This window comes from Geotrypetes seraphini, chromosome 3 (assembly GCF_902459505.1).
Source record: "Geotrypetes seraphini chromosome 3, aGeoSer1.1, whole genome shotgun sequence".
NCBI classification, from domain to species: domain Eukaryota; kingdom Metazoa; phylum Chordata; class Amphibia; order Gymnophiona; family Dermophiidae; genus Geotrypetes; species Geotrypetes seraphini.
In genome coordinates this window covers 273,010,593-273,023,868 of record NC_047086.1, presented here as the reverse complement: position 1 = coordinate 273,023,868, position 13,276 = coordinate 273,010,593, and the positions used below count along the sequence as shown (strand labels likewise).

The 13,276-nt window shown below is 48.5% G+C and overlaps 1 protein-coding gene across 1 annotated transcript in view; it reads left to right on the top strand.

Moving 5' to 3' along the window:
• The window catches only part of HEATR1 (HEAT repeat containing 1), a 693,629-nt gene that overhangs the window by 504,959 nt on the left and 175,394 nt on the right, over positions 1 to 13,276 (top strand). Inside the window, exons 34-35 of the mRNA XM_033935556.1 lie at positions 2,061 to 2,184; positions 8,715 to 8,855. Coding sequence (XP_033791447.1) covers positions 2,061 to 2,184; positions 8,715 to 8,855 — 265 coding nt within the window. The remainder of the gene's footprint in view (positions 1 to 2,060; positions 2,185 to 8,714; positions 8,856 to 13,276) is intronic.

Sequence of the window (13,276 nt, the reverse complement as noted above, 5' to 3'; positions counted from 1 at the left end):
AATTCTCTGCTTTTACCTTTGACCTAGCAAAAGCACCACGAATCTTAACCAAGGTGGTGATTGTGGTAGTAGTGCATCTCCACAAATCAGGAATTCAGATGTATTCTTACCTGGACGATTTGCTCATAAGAGCATCCTGAAGGGATGAGGGAGCAACAGCAGTAGATCAAGTAGTCCATCTCTTAAGGATATTGGACTGGGTTGTCAACTTCAGGAACAGTCCCTGGAATACCCGGGAGTCCATTTTGAGATGGCACAGAACAGGGTCTTTTCACAGAAGCATGCAAGATGAAGCTCATGAGGCAAATTCGAGAACAGGGTCTTCTCACAGAAGCATGCAAGATGAAGCTCATGAGGCAAATTCGAGGATTCGTGGCCTCCAGTTCCCACAGCTTGGCAGTATCTTCAACTGCTGGGATCCATGGTAGCCACAATAGATGTAGTTTCCTGAGTAAAAGTACATTTGTGCCTTCTTCAAGAGTCTCTCCTTTCAAGGTGGTCTCTGCATTTGGACGTCATGGACCTACCACTGCCTTGGTCAGGCAAGGCATAGAGCAGCCTAGACTGGTGGCTGGAACCACAGTCCTTGGCCAGGGGAATAACTGCTGTGCATCTCCCAGTGGACACTTCTGATGACATATGCTAGTCTGTTTGGCTAGGGAGCTCATTGCGAGGGATGTCCGCTGTAAGGGGGGTGGTCCCTTTCTCAGAGGAAGTGGTCAATTAACTGCTTGGAGCTCAGATGATACGATTAGCTCTGTGGGCCCTGGGAAGTGCCCTAGAAGGAAAGACAGTCCGAGTCTTCTCAGACAACGCGATCACATTGGCCTATGACTTGGAAGCTCGCCTGCTCTTTTGGTGGGTTGAAGGCCATCTCTTGGCCATCTCAGAAGCTCACAATAGCTGGGATGGAGAATGTGCAGGCAGATTTCCTAAGTCAGCAGACCTTGGATCCCAGGAAGCAGTCTCTCACTCAGAGAGCCTTTGACTGCATAGTCAGGCGCTGGGGGCATCTGACATTCGACCTCTTGGCCTCGGCATCTAACAAAAAAGGTGGCTCATTTCTTCAGCCAAAGGTATGAGCTTGGAAGCGATGGGAAGGATGCTCTGGTCCAGGCCTGGCCTCAGAGGAGCTCCTGTATATATTTTCCCCATGGCCCATGATAGGCAGAGTGCTTCAACGAGTTATAACACACACAGATTAAGTGATCCTGGTAGCTCTAGATTGGCTGAGGCAAACGTGGTATCCAGGCTTAGTACGTCCGCAGAAGAGGAGGGGAGGAAGTTGAGAGCAGGTAGGCAAAGCAAAGGGTTTCTCAATTTGAGGTAGCAGGATTTCTTATAGGGTTATCAGACATCCGGATTTTCACGGACATGCCCTCCAGTGCCTTGTAGTGATTTCAGAGCACAGGGCATACAAGCTGAAGAGCGGCATTGAGAAACTCCAGCTCCATTCAATGAAAGTACTTGATGATGCTGACCCTTAAAAACTGTTCTCCTGGAGCTCTCTGCCCTGACATTGTCCTTCCCCTATCTATGCCATTTCTGTTGAAAGCAAGACTTCTACATCAAGATTAGGAGGAGTGCTAGTTGTGGAAATAGGGAGCTTGAAGTCCTGCATCATTGGCAGCTTCACCTCTTTGGGATTTTTTATTTTTTTTTTTTTGCAGCTGACCTTAAAAGCAAAGGGCTGTGCTCAAAATTGAGAATTGCAAACCTGGGTGAGAATGTTGCAACATTTGTAACACTGGAACTATGAAAGGCCAGTCAAAAGGTGATGTGGTATATTTTGGAGATGGAGAACAGTAATGTTTGGCATTTGTTAGTGTATTATAATTTTATGCTTGTACTGTGATAACTCACTTAGATTTTGGGTTGGGGTTTCTTTTTATAATGTGGGCTAGAAAATTGATTGATAAATAAAATTTTGCTATGTGATATGCATAATAATTTGGAGTCACTGTTTTCTATGCCCCAAATGAGACAAATCTGATAGTGTTATATGTACTTGGATTTTCTGGCATTTGTGTAATAAACTGAAAGCCAGTTCTCTGCTCTAGATTGTTAGAAGAAGTACTTTGCTACCTAAAGACAGTTGCTGACTCCGTGCCAGAAAACACAGAGAAACCAACAGCAAAATTCTGGAGGGCTCTGCTCAACAAGTCCTATGAGCTCTTAGATAAGGTTAGTTTTTGTTTTCTAACATATATTGTTTCTAAATAGAGTAATTTTCAAACTTTTTTCTATAGATAAAGTATTATTTTGCCTGTGGAAATTTTGTAAAATTGATGCATATGTAAAATTACACAAAGCCTCTAACATATAACTGTCCGGGTTGCAAAGAGGCATTCCCAGGGATGGGCTTGGGGAGGCGTTTACATTTATATGCAGACTTTTTAGAAAATTTAGATGTACACATGTAAATTAATCCAGAAAGTTTGTACAAGGTAAAGAGCGGGTGTAAATGTACGTGCATAAATTATTTCAAAGCAGAAGTACAAGTATGTCTATACTGACCAGTTCAGGGCCCTGGGACGAAAGCTGAAGCGGAGTACCCGGAGGATAGCATTCTCAGAGATCCTGCCTGTACCGAGAGCAGATGCAAAGAGGCAGGCAGACCTCCAGGCTGTGAATGCATGGTTGAGGAGATGGTGCCAGGAGGAGGGCTTCCACTTTGTGAGGAACTGGACGTCCTTCTGGGGAAAGAGCAAGCTCTACCGGCGGGACATCCTGCACCTGAGCACAGCGGGAACTAGACTACTGGCAGCCAATGTGAGGAAGGAGATCGAGAGGGCTTTAAACTGAGGAGAGGGGGAAAGCCGACAGCTGATCTGATGTTGACGCTTCGGACAACAGTATCCAGAACAGATGCTGAACGGGCTGACTGCAAGGAGGAAGTAGAGAGACTGGTGGATCTTATGATCAGACAGCGAGGGAAACATCAGGTAAAGGGAGCTTGCTGGGAGGAGACTAAGGGGCATGGAGACACAGGGGGACTGAGTGGCACAAGGGCGAAAGCTGAGGGCAATATAGGGGTGCCACAAGGTGAGGGGGATAAAACGGAGGCTCAAGGGATGATAGCCCAGGAGGGGGCTGGTAGGGCTAGAAAACCCAGAGGAAAAGCGGGGGAGTGGGGTGACGGGAATGTGGGGAAACCGAAAGCTATGAGGGTAAAGGCTGAGGGCAAAGCAGAAGCACAGGGAACAGGAAAACTGCCCGAAATTCAAGGGGAGGCGGCCCAGGTAAATACGGAGGTGGAGGAAAAACGACGGGACCTGCGGTGCTTATACGCAAATGCAAGAAGCCTCATGGCCAAGATGGGTGAACTAGAGGTCATGGCCAAGGGGGAGGACCTGGATATAATTGGAATTACAGAAACATGGTGGACAGAGGAGAATCAATGGGATGTGGCGCTGCCGGGGTACAAGCTCTACAGGAGGGACAGGACCCACAAGAAGGGGGGAGGCATAGCACTATATATAAAGAACTCTATCTACTCGGTCGGGATGGATATGGCAAAGAAGGCAGAGGGGCTGGAATCGCTATGGGTCAAATTGCCGGGAAACAAGGGTGCAGGCATAAAACTGGGGCTGTACTATCGCCCACCTGGTACGCCGGAAGGAGTCGGACACGACTTGGAAGCTGAACTGAGACAAGAATGCAGGACTGGAAGTGTAACAGTGATGGGGGACTTCAACTACCCGGGGATTGACTGGAGTACGGGTCACTCCAACTGCACTAGGGAAACAGGATTTGTAGAAGCTGTGAGGGACTGCTTCATGGAGCAACTAGTCAGGGAACCGACGCGAGGGAGTGCTACTCTTGACCTCATTCTAAACGGATTAGGGGGGCCTGCAAGAAGGGTAGAAGTGGGAGGACCACTAGGCAACAGTGACCACAACACGATCAGATTCACATTAGAAAGGGGGACACCCACAGTAAGGAGGACCGCAACAACTGCGCTCAACTTCAGGAAAGGGAACTATGTTGCTATGAGGGAAATGGTGGGGAGGAAGCTCAGAAACATCCTTAGAATGGAGACTGTAGGAAGCGCCTGGACCCTATTCAGGGACACCCTGCAGGAAGCACAAAGAATGTACGTCCCCAGTTTCAGGAAAGGCGGCAAGAACAAGCGGTCAAAGGACCCGGTTTGGATCTCAACAGAAGTAAAGAAGGCAATAAATGACAAAAAAGTATCCTTCTGGAGATGGAAAAAAGACCCAACGGAGGAAAATCACCAGGCGCACAGGAAATGCCAAAAGGAATGCCACCGAGAGGTTAGAAAAGCGAAAGGGAAATACGAAGAGGGGCTGGCCAGGGAGGTGAAAAACTTCAAGGCATTCTTCAGTTACGTAAAGGGGAAGCGACCAGCGAGAGAGGAGGTGGGGCCGTTGGACGATGGGGATAGGAAGGGAGTGATTAAGGAGGATAAAGAGGTAGCTGAGAGGTTGAACACGTTCTTCTCGTCGGTTTTCACGAGAGAAGACACATCTAATATACCGGACTCAGAGGAGCTCATGAGTGGGGAACAGGCTGAAAAATTGGAACACATAGAGGTAAGTAAGGAGGATGTCCTCAAACAGATAGACAGGTTAAAATGCGGCAAATCACCGGGCCCGGACGGGATCCACCCAAGGGTTCTGAAAGAACTAAGACAAGAAATAGCGGGCACAATCCAGCATGTTTGCAACCTATCCTTGAAAACTGTTGAGGTACCAGAGGACTGGAAATTGGCGAATGTCACACCTATCTTCAAGAAGGGATCGAGGGGTGACCCCGGGAACTACAGGCCGGTGAGCCTGACTTCAATTATAGGGAAGATGGTGGAAGCTATGATCAAGGACGGTATTTTTGAGCACATCGAGAGATATGGCCTACTGAGAACAAGCCGGCATGGATTCTGTAAGGGAAGGTCATGCTTAACGAACCTTCTGTACTTCTTTGAGGGAATGAGCAGTCGGGTGGACAATGGGGAACCTATAGACATCATTTACCTCGATTTTCAAAAGGCTTTCGACAAGGTGCCACATGAAAGGCTGCTTAGGAAGCTGTGGAACCACGGGGTGGGAGGGGATGTGCACAGATGGTTCGAACACTGGTTGTCGGGTAGACTGCAGAGGGTCGGAGTAAAGGGACAATATTCTGACTGGCGGGGAGTCACGAGCGGTGTGCCACAGGGATCGGTGCTGGGGCCGTTACTCTTCAACATATTTATCAATGACCTGGAAAAGGAGGCAAAGTGCGAGGTTATAAAATTTGCAGACGATACCAAACTGTGCGGCAGAGTTAGGTCCAGGGAGGAGTGTGAGGACCTGCAAAGGGACCTGGGCAAGCTGGAAGACTGGGCAAACAAATGGCAAATACGCTTTAACGTGGAAAAATGCAAGGTCATGCATATAGGGAAAAAGAACCCGTTGTTCAACTACAAATTGGGGGGGGGCATTGTTGGGAGACAGCAGTCTTGAGAGAGACTTGGGTGTGCTGGTGGATGCATCACTAAAGCCATCTGCACAGTGCGCAGCAGCCTCGAAAAAAGCCAACAGGATGCTGGGCATCATAAAGAGGGGCATAACAACCAGAACGCGGGAAGTCATCATGCCACTGTATCGAGCGATGGTGCGTCCACATCTGGAATACTGCGTTTAATATTGGTCGCTGTACCTCAAGAAGGACATGGCGGTACTTGAGAGAGTCCAAAGGAGAGCAACAAAACTGGTAAGAGGGCTGGAACACTGCCCTTACGCCGAGAGGTTGGATAGGCTGGGGCTCTTTTCTCTGGAAAAAGGAGGCTCAGGGGAGATATGATAGAGACCTTCAAGATCATGAGGGGCATAGAGAGGGTGGATAGGGACAGATTCTTCAGGCTAAAGGGGTCAACAGATACGAGGGGGCATTCGGAGAAACTGAAGGGAGATAGGTTCAAAACAAATGCAAGGAATTTTTTTTTCACACAAAAGGTCGTGGACACTTGGAATGCGCTACCGGAGGAAGTGATCAGGCAGAGTACGGTACAAGGATTCAAACAGGGATTGGACGGATTCCTGAGGGATAAATGGATCGTGGGATACTGAGAGAGGTGCTGGGATGTAACACAGGTATAGAAAGTTAACCAGGTAATAAGTATAGAAACCCAACCAGGTCGTGCATGTGCAAGACCGGAGGGTTAGGACTTCGATGGGAAGATAGGACTCAATGGGAAACTAAGGTGGCTAGGGGGCCCCTTCTGGTGATTCAGACAGGTCGTGACCTGTTCGGGCCGCCGCGGGAGCAGACTGCTGGGCGGGATGAAACTATGGTCTGACCCGGCGGAGGCACTGCTTATGTTCTTATATTCTTACTTTTGCTTTAAAAATTGTCCAAAGTCCACACAGAAAAGTATACATGTATTTTATACTGTTAGTAAGGAGGATAAAAAAAAAGAAAGGAAAACATGTAGTAAGTTCAGTTATAGTAAAGGTAGACAAATATAACTCAAAAGGTACCAAGATAAGTCTTCCAATCAGCCACACTGGAAAGAAACAAAGCAAACAACACATGCACAGTGAATTATGAGATAATAAGAAAGATTTTCTTAGCTTTGTTTAATCACACTAATACTTAATGGATCTTTGGTCTGACTCATCATAACTCATTTCATGTTCGTATAGTTTATAGTTTATTATTTATATTCTGCCTTTACTCAAGGTGGATTACAAACAAACATACATAATTTTAAACAAATAAAACACCAAACAAGGACATATCAAAACCACAAGAATATACAGCATTGTTACCAAACTAAAATCTTTGCCTTTTGTTGTTTGAGAGGCTTCTTTCTAGAGAATGACACGGTGGTTGTTACCCGCGGCTAACCCACCGAAACGGGGAAAGAAAAATAGTAGTCACTGCGGAGATGGGGACAAGGCCATTCACCGCCCCGTGGAGCGGTGAATGGTCTTGTCTCCGCAGTGAGGCATCAAGGATCGCGCGGTCCAGCAGCCCCCACCCGCCCGATCGCAGCATTTAGCCAGCTCCCTCCCTCCACCTCACCTTATATGCTGTTTGCCGGCTTTCTTTTTCCCGAGCCACATGCGTTCAAAAAGACGCGCACGCACGGCTGCACGAGTTGATCAATCTTCTCCTCTGATGCAACCGGAAACAGGAAGTTGCAGGAGAGGAGAAGATTGATCAACTCACACAGCCGCGCGTGCGCGCCTTTTTGAATGCGTGCGGCTCGGGAAAAAGAAAGCTGGCAAACAGCATATAAGGTGAGGTGGAGGGAGGGAGCTGGCTAAACGCTGCGATCGGGCGAGTGGGGGCTGCTGGACCGCAGGATCGCGAGTGTTCCCGGCTCACACTAGGAAGGAGGGAGTGGAAGGGAAAAAGATTCTGGGCCAAGACGATGAAGAGGGAAAGAAAGAAACCCACAGCAGGAAATAAAGGGGAGGACAGGCAGGTGAGCCAGATGCTGGAAGCAGGGGGGGGGGGAAGAAAGAGGGAGAGAAGCTAGATGGGGTTGAAAAGAAGAGACACACTGGTATGGAAGAGGAAGATAGGGGAAATCTGGACACAGGAAGGTAACAGAAAGAGGGGAAATTATGTGCATGGGGCATAGGGACAGAGACATAAAGGGGACATGTCATGGGGATGGTATAAGGACACGGGGGGGGGGGGGCAATGCCAGATACATAGGGGAGATATTAGAAATGGGGAAAATAGGAACACAGAAGCGAGATAGTTTGTGGGGATGGGACAGGGACCGAGCTCGCAGGCTCCAGCGGCTTGCACAAATTACATTGTAATGTGCCACGAAAATAAGAGGGAGGGAGGTAGATAGATAAGCCACATGAGAGGAGCTGAAGGGTGGTAGAAAGGAACAGATGGTGAAGGAGGGAGGGAAGGGTGTATGTAGAAAGGAATAGAACAGACATTGAAAGAGGGTAGAGAGGAACAGACCATGAAGGGAAATGTGGAAGACAGAGTGGGGAGAAGACGCTGGAAGGGAAGAAGACAGATGCCAGACTATGGGGGAGCGGAGGGAAGAAGATGGGTGCTAGACCAATTGGGGGGGGGTGAAGGGAGAGGCACAGTAACAGCAAATGGAAAACGCAGAGAGAAGACACACAGTGGATGGAAGGAATTGAATGAGAAGATGTGGAAAGCAGAAACCAGACAACAAAGGTAGAAAAAAAATTCTATTTATTTATTTATTTTTTGCTTTAGGATAAAGTAGTATATTAGTTGTGTTGATAAAAATTTATAAACAAAGCCCTGCCAGCTGAACATCTCTTTCTCTAGTTCAGCAGCAAGAACTTTGATTTATAAGAAAGGAATAAGCTAAATATTGCAGTACTAAGGCTTATATGGATGCTGCGGGGATGGTGACGGGGCGGTGAATGGGATGGCAGTGACGGTGACGGGGTGGTGAAGGGGATGGCGGTGAAGGTGACGGGGCGGTGAAGAGAATGGCAGTGACGGGGCGGTGAAGGGGACGGTGGGCCGGGGACAGGGCGGTGACGGAGACAGAATTTTTCCCTGTGTCATTCTCTACTTCTTTCCAGTCGAATGTTCAAAATCTAGATGGGTAAAACCCTGTGTCAGGTATCCTATCCTCAGCAAGCTACACACTAGCGTTTGGGAACTTTTTCCCTGGTGTTTGTGTCACATCTCTCTACTGTAAGATGAGCTCATCTTTCTAAGAATGTTTATTTTGTTGTTGTTGATCCTGTTTTTAGGTAAATGCCTTGCTGCCTACTGAAAGGTTTATCCCTGTGATTCGAGGATTGATGGCCAGCCAGCTGCCCTTGGTGCGAAGGAAAGCAATGGAGCTCTTGAACAATAAACTGCAACAGCATATCAAATGGCAAGAAGATCAAGTAAGAAGACTTGCTGACCCTTTTCATTTAGCAAGAGGGGTAGAGCTTGCCTTTCTCCCCTACCCCCTCCGATAGTAACATGAATTACAATTTTCATGATGGTTAATTATTTCAAATGCTCATACTTGTATTAATTTAATTATTCCTTTTCATCTATACCATAGCAGTCCAGAACCAATAGGTTATGTCTGTTGACCAATGAATGGAGACAGAAAATAATTAATTTTTTGTTACTCACTCCTTAAGGATATTTTGCAGCCACAGAATGTTAAATATTTTTCTCTGTCTCCAAGTAAATGGTGGACAGACTGTGTAGCTGCTCCTTTGTTTCACAGAACTCCTAAACTAGTCGGAAACTATGTCAGTAGAGCAGGGGGTTCCTAATGGACAGTTTATGCTCCTTTCAATATGGTGAAAGCTTGTCTGGAGCCAGGTTCACACGGTGGAACCGAGTCTCTCCTCCCTCCTCCTTCCCATCCCACACTCTTCCTGTGCACTGCAGTTTAAGTAGTTAAAGAGGCTAAAGACTTTCATATTGCTTTCTGTGTGTCAAACGGCTTGGATTGTTCCTTTCAGGTACTGTGTTATCTCTTGAGATAAGTTATGTTTTTCCTCTGGAAAATTTTATTTTTTTTTGTGCACTTAATTTTGCTACTAAGGAGAATCTCCTCTTTGGAGTCTCCTGGATTCAGGGCCAGAATTAAGGGGGGAGGACAAACAGGGCAGCTGCCCTGGGTTTCAAGACTCTGGGAGGGCCCCCGTGGGCTGGCATATTCACCCCCTTGTAAACGCACCAGTCTCACGTTGCCTTCACCTCCACTCTCATCCATTTTTGTTGCAGGGGTATGCCAGTTGCGGCAGCAACTCTGAAACGCATCCTCCCTCTGCGCTTTCCTTCTGCCGTTGTCCGTTCAGGCTGAAAAAGGAAGTTGCATTATTGGGGGTGGACCACGGTACAAGGAGAGAGGCCTCAGGCTGCGTTTCAGAGTTGCTACTGCAGCCGGCATTCCCCTGCAACAAAAATGGATGTGAGCGGAGGTAAAGGAGGAGGACATGCCGAGCCAGGAAGCCCCCCTGGACTATTTTTTTAAGTAAAATGGGGGATAGGTTTCAAAGACGTGCCAGACTGAGGGTGAAGAGTGAAAGGGAAGAACTTATAGGGCCAGAAACAGGATTCTAGAGAGAGAGATGGTGGGCAATGATCTGGAGGGAGAGAAAAGAAGAGTAGTTAGATGTGGGATGCTGTGAAGGAAAGGGGAATGAGATAGTTTCCAAGTTTATTTAATCTTAGATATACCGTTTATCAAAAACATACCTAAACGGTTTACAAATATCAAAATATTATTAAAATAAAATATAAACTTCAAAGTAAAAGGTGTGGGGGTTGACAAAACAATAGACTTACTGGAATAAGAGGGGAAAATGGGAAATAGTAAGAGCTTAAATACAATGAAAAAATAAAATGTTAAAAGGGAGGGAAGAAACGGAAGGGAAGATAGTTGGAAAGAGAAAGGAAGAGATGGTGGACCTGGGGATGGTGTAGAGCAGGGATCTCAAAGTCCCTCCTTGAGGGCTGCAATCCAGTCAGGTTTTCAGGATTTCCACAATGAATATGCATTGAAAGCAGTGCATGCACATAGATCTCATGCCTATTCATTGGGGAAATCCTGAAAACCCGACTGGATTGCGGCCCTCAAGGAGGGACTTTGAGACCCCTGGTGTAGAGGGAGGGAGATATATAGAATAGGAGGATAAGATAGTTGGAAAGGGAGAGATATGGCATGGGAGGGCAGTTGGGAAGAGAAAGGGAGAGAATTGAACTTGGGGATGGAAGGAAGGAGGGAGGGAGAAACGTTAGGTCTGGGGTGGAAAAGAAAGAAATGCAGCATCTTTTTTCCCTCTCTCCCACCTATTCAGCATCAAGGAGGGAGAGAAGAGCAGAAAAGAGGGGGAGAGATGTTGGACCATGGAGAGCGAGGATGAAAGATGGACTCATAGGAGAGAAACAAGGTAGAATAAGAAGATGATAGGGGAAGGAGAGAAAGGGACAGGGAGATATAGTCTGATGAGAGAGAATGGCGATTCTGGAAGTGGTGAGCCACATAGAAGAGGTCAAACAGGGATGTTAAGGTGAAAGAGAACACTTGAGTACAGTTGTAGAAATGTGGTAATAGAGAGTAGCTAGAAGAAAATAGGAAGCTGGGAAAGGAATGAGATGGGATATGGGAGAGCTGCAGAATCAGAAGAGGTGGAAAATTGATAAGTAGATGAAAATTTAAAAAGAAGGGTGAGATTTAAGTGGACAGAAGCAGTAAAGAAAAAAGGGATGAAAGCTGAAAGGGCAAAATCAATAAGTTGGAGACAGGCATAGTGAGGGAATGGAGCAATAGGGAAGAGGAGAAAAAAATGGACAGCAGACGCTGAAATTAATAGAAGGTAGACAAAAGCAGAAAGAAAAACTGGGACCAAGATGATGTAAACAAAAAATGTCCAGACAAGGTAGAAAATAGTGTTTTATTTTAAATTTATTAACTGTAATATGTTGGTTTTGAGATATGTGCATCACAAATATACTTGTATTCTATTCAGTGGCATAGCCATACAACTAATTAGGGGGAGGGGTTGGAGCCCAAAATGAGTGGATGGGCACCAAATTTTCTCCCCACCTGAATACAAAATATGAATGCTTGAGCTGGTGGGGATCCCCAAACCCAACTAAAGATCTTCTCTTCCAGTCTAGCAACCAGAAATCTCCAAGCTTGTTGCCACTGCTTTCATACATGCATGAATGTCAAGGGGGGAGGCAGCAGCAGCTCTGAAATACTGTTGCAAGCTGCAGAACTTAGAAAGTTATCCAAGGACAAGCAGGCAGCATATTCTCACATGTGGGTGACGTCATCTACGGAGCCCCAGCGCGGACAGCTTTTCAAGCAAACTTGATTGAAGTTTCAAGTTTGCTACACTGCACCACGCATGTGCATGCCTTCTTGCCCACTAGAGGGCGCATCCCACCTCGTGGTCCTCAGTTCAGTTTTTTCCGCGGAGCCAGAAGCCCTGTGGATATTGAGCTCTGCTAATTTGCCTTCTGTCACCGCGTCCGGTTGTTTTTTCGTCGGTCGCTGTGCTTTATTTTATCTTTTCTTTTCCTTTTTGGACTTATTGTAAAAAAAAAAAAAAAAAGTAACCCGATAGTTTTACTTCAGTCGGCTCCGGGGGCTCCCGTGAGCCGCGGCCGCGGCAGGCCTTGCTTCCGGCCGGTTCGGGTTTCATGTCCCGTCCCTTGACGGGTTTCAAGAAGTGCACCCGGTGTGAGCGATTACTTTCTATTACCGACCCACACCGGTGGTGCTTGCTCTGCTTAGGGCCCGAGCATCCGACTGACTCTTGCGATCGGTGCTCCACCTTTCAGGCCAGAGCGCTCCGCCGACACCGTGCCAGGATGGCGGAGCTCTTCGCGGTCGACTCCGCGCTGGGGAAGGCCTCGACGTCGGCCTCGGTTTCGGCCTCGACCTCGGCCTCAGTTCCCTCGGCCTCGCCTCAACCTTCGACGTCTTCGAAGCCTACACCTTCGACTAAGCCTGCCTCGGGTAAGTCCTCTCTTCCATCCTCGACTCCAGGGTCGACTAAGAAGCCATCTTCGGGCTCCTCGACGGCGGGGGGGTCGTCCTCGGCCCCGCCAAGAACTACGGCCACTAATGCCCCGAGGGAATACTTGAGACCGAGGTCGCCCTCCAGGGAGCATCCCCCGGCCTCGGACCTGCCGGCCATGGTGGGGATCCCGGCGTTCCAGGATCTGCTACGAGCCCTGATTGCCTCGGAGCTGTCCGGGGCCCTCGAGCACTTGCAGCAAGCCTCGACCTCGGCTGCTCCGACCTCGACGGCTCCGGCCTCGGCGGCCTCGGCCTCGACTCCCTCGGGTACCGGGGCGGCACCGACCTCGACCCCGACCTTACCCTCGACTTCGGCCTCGGGGGCCCCGCCTGAGAGAAGCGTCAGGCCCCGTGACAAGGTGCGCAGGGTGCGTCGGATCTCCTCTTCCTCGAGGTCCTCCCGGGGCTCTTCATCCTCGGGCCGGCCTCGGGCGAGGCGTCGTCCGAGGAAGCCCAAGCGTTCGCGAGGTTCTCCTCGGCGACGTGATCGCTCTTCGCCTCTTGGGGGTGAGGCCTTGCGGGTCTCGGAGCTTCTCCTCGACAACCCAAGGTTGCTTCGTTCTCCCGTCCGAGGGGGTTCCCGTGACTCCTCGCCGAGGAGGAGGGGGCGTGCCTCGGTCCCTCGGACTCCTGGTACTTCTCCCAGGGGGTCTTTGAGGCGTAGACGTTCCCCGACCCCCTCGAGGCCATTGGATCTGGCCTCTTGGGGCTCGGGGTCCAGTAGGGAGCCGTACTACTCCCACAAGGCTTCCCCCTTCTGTTCGGCGGAGA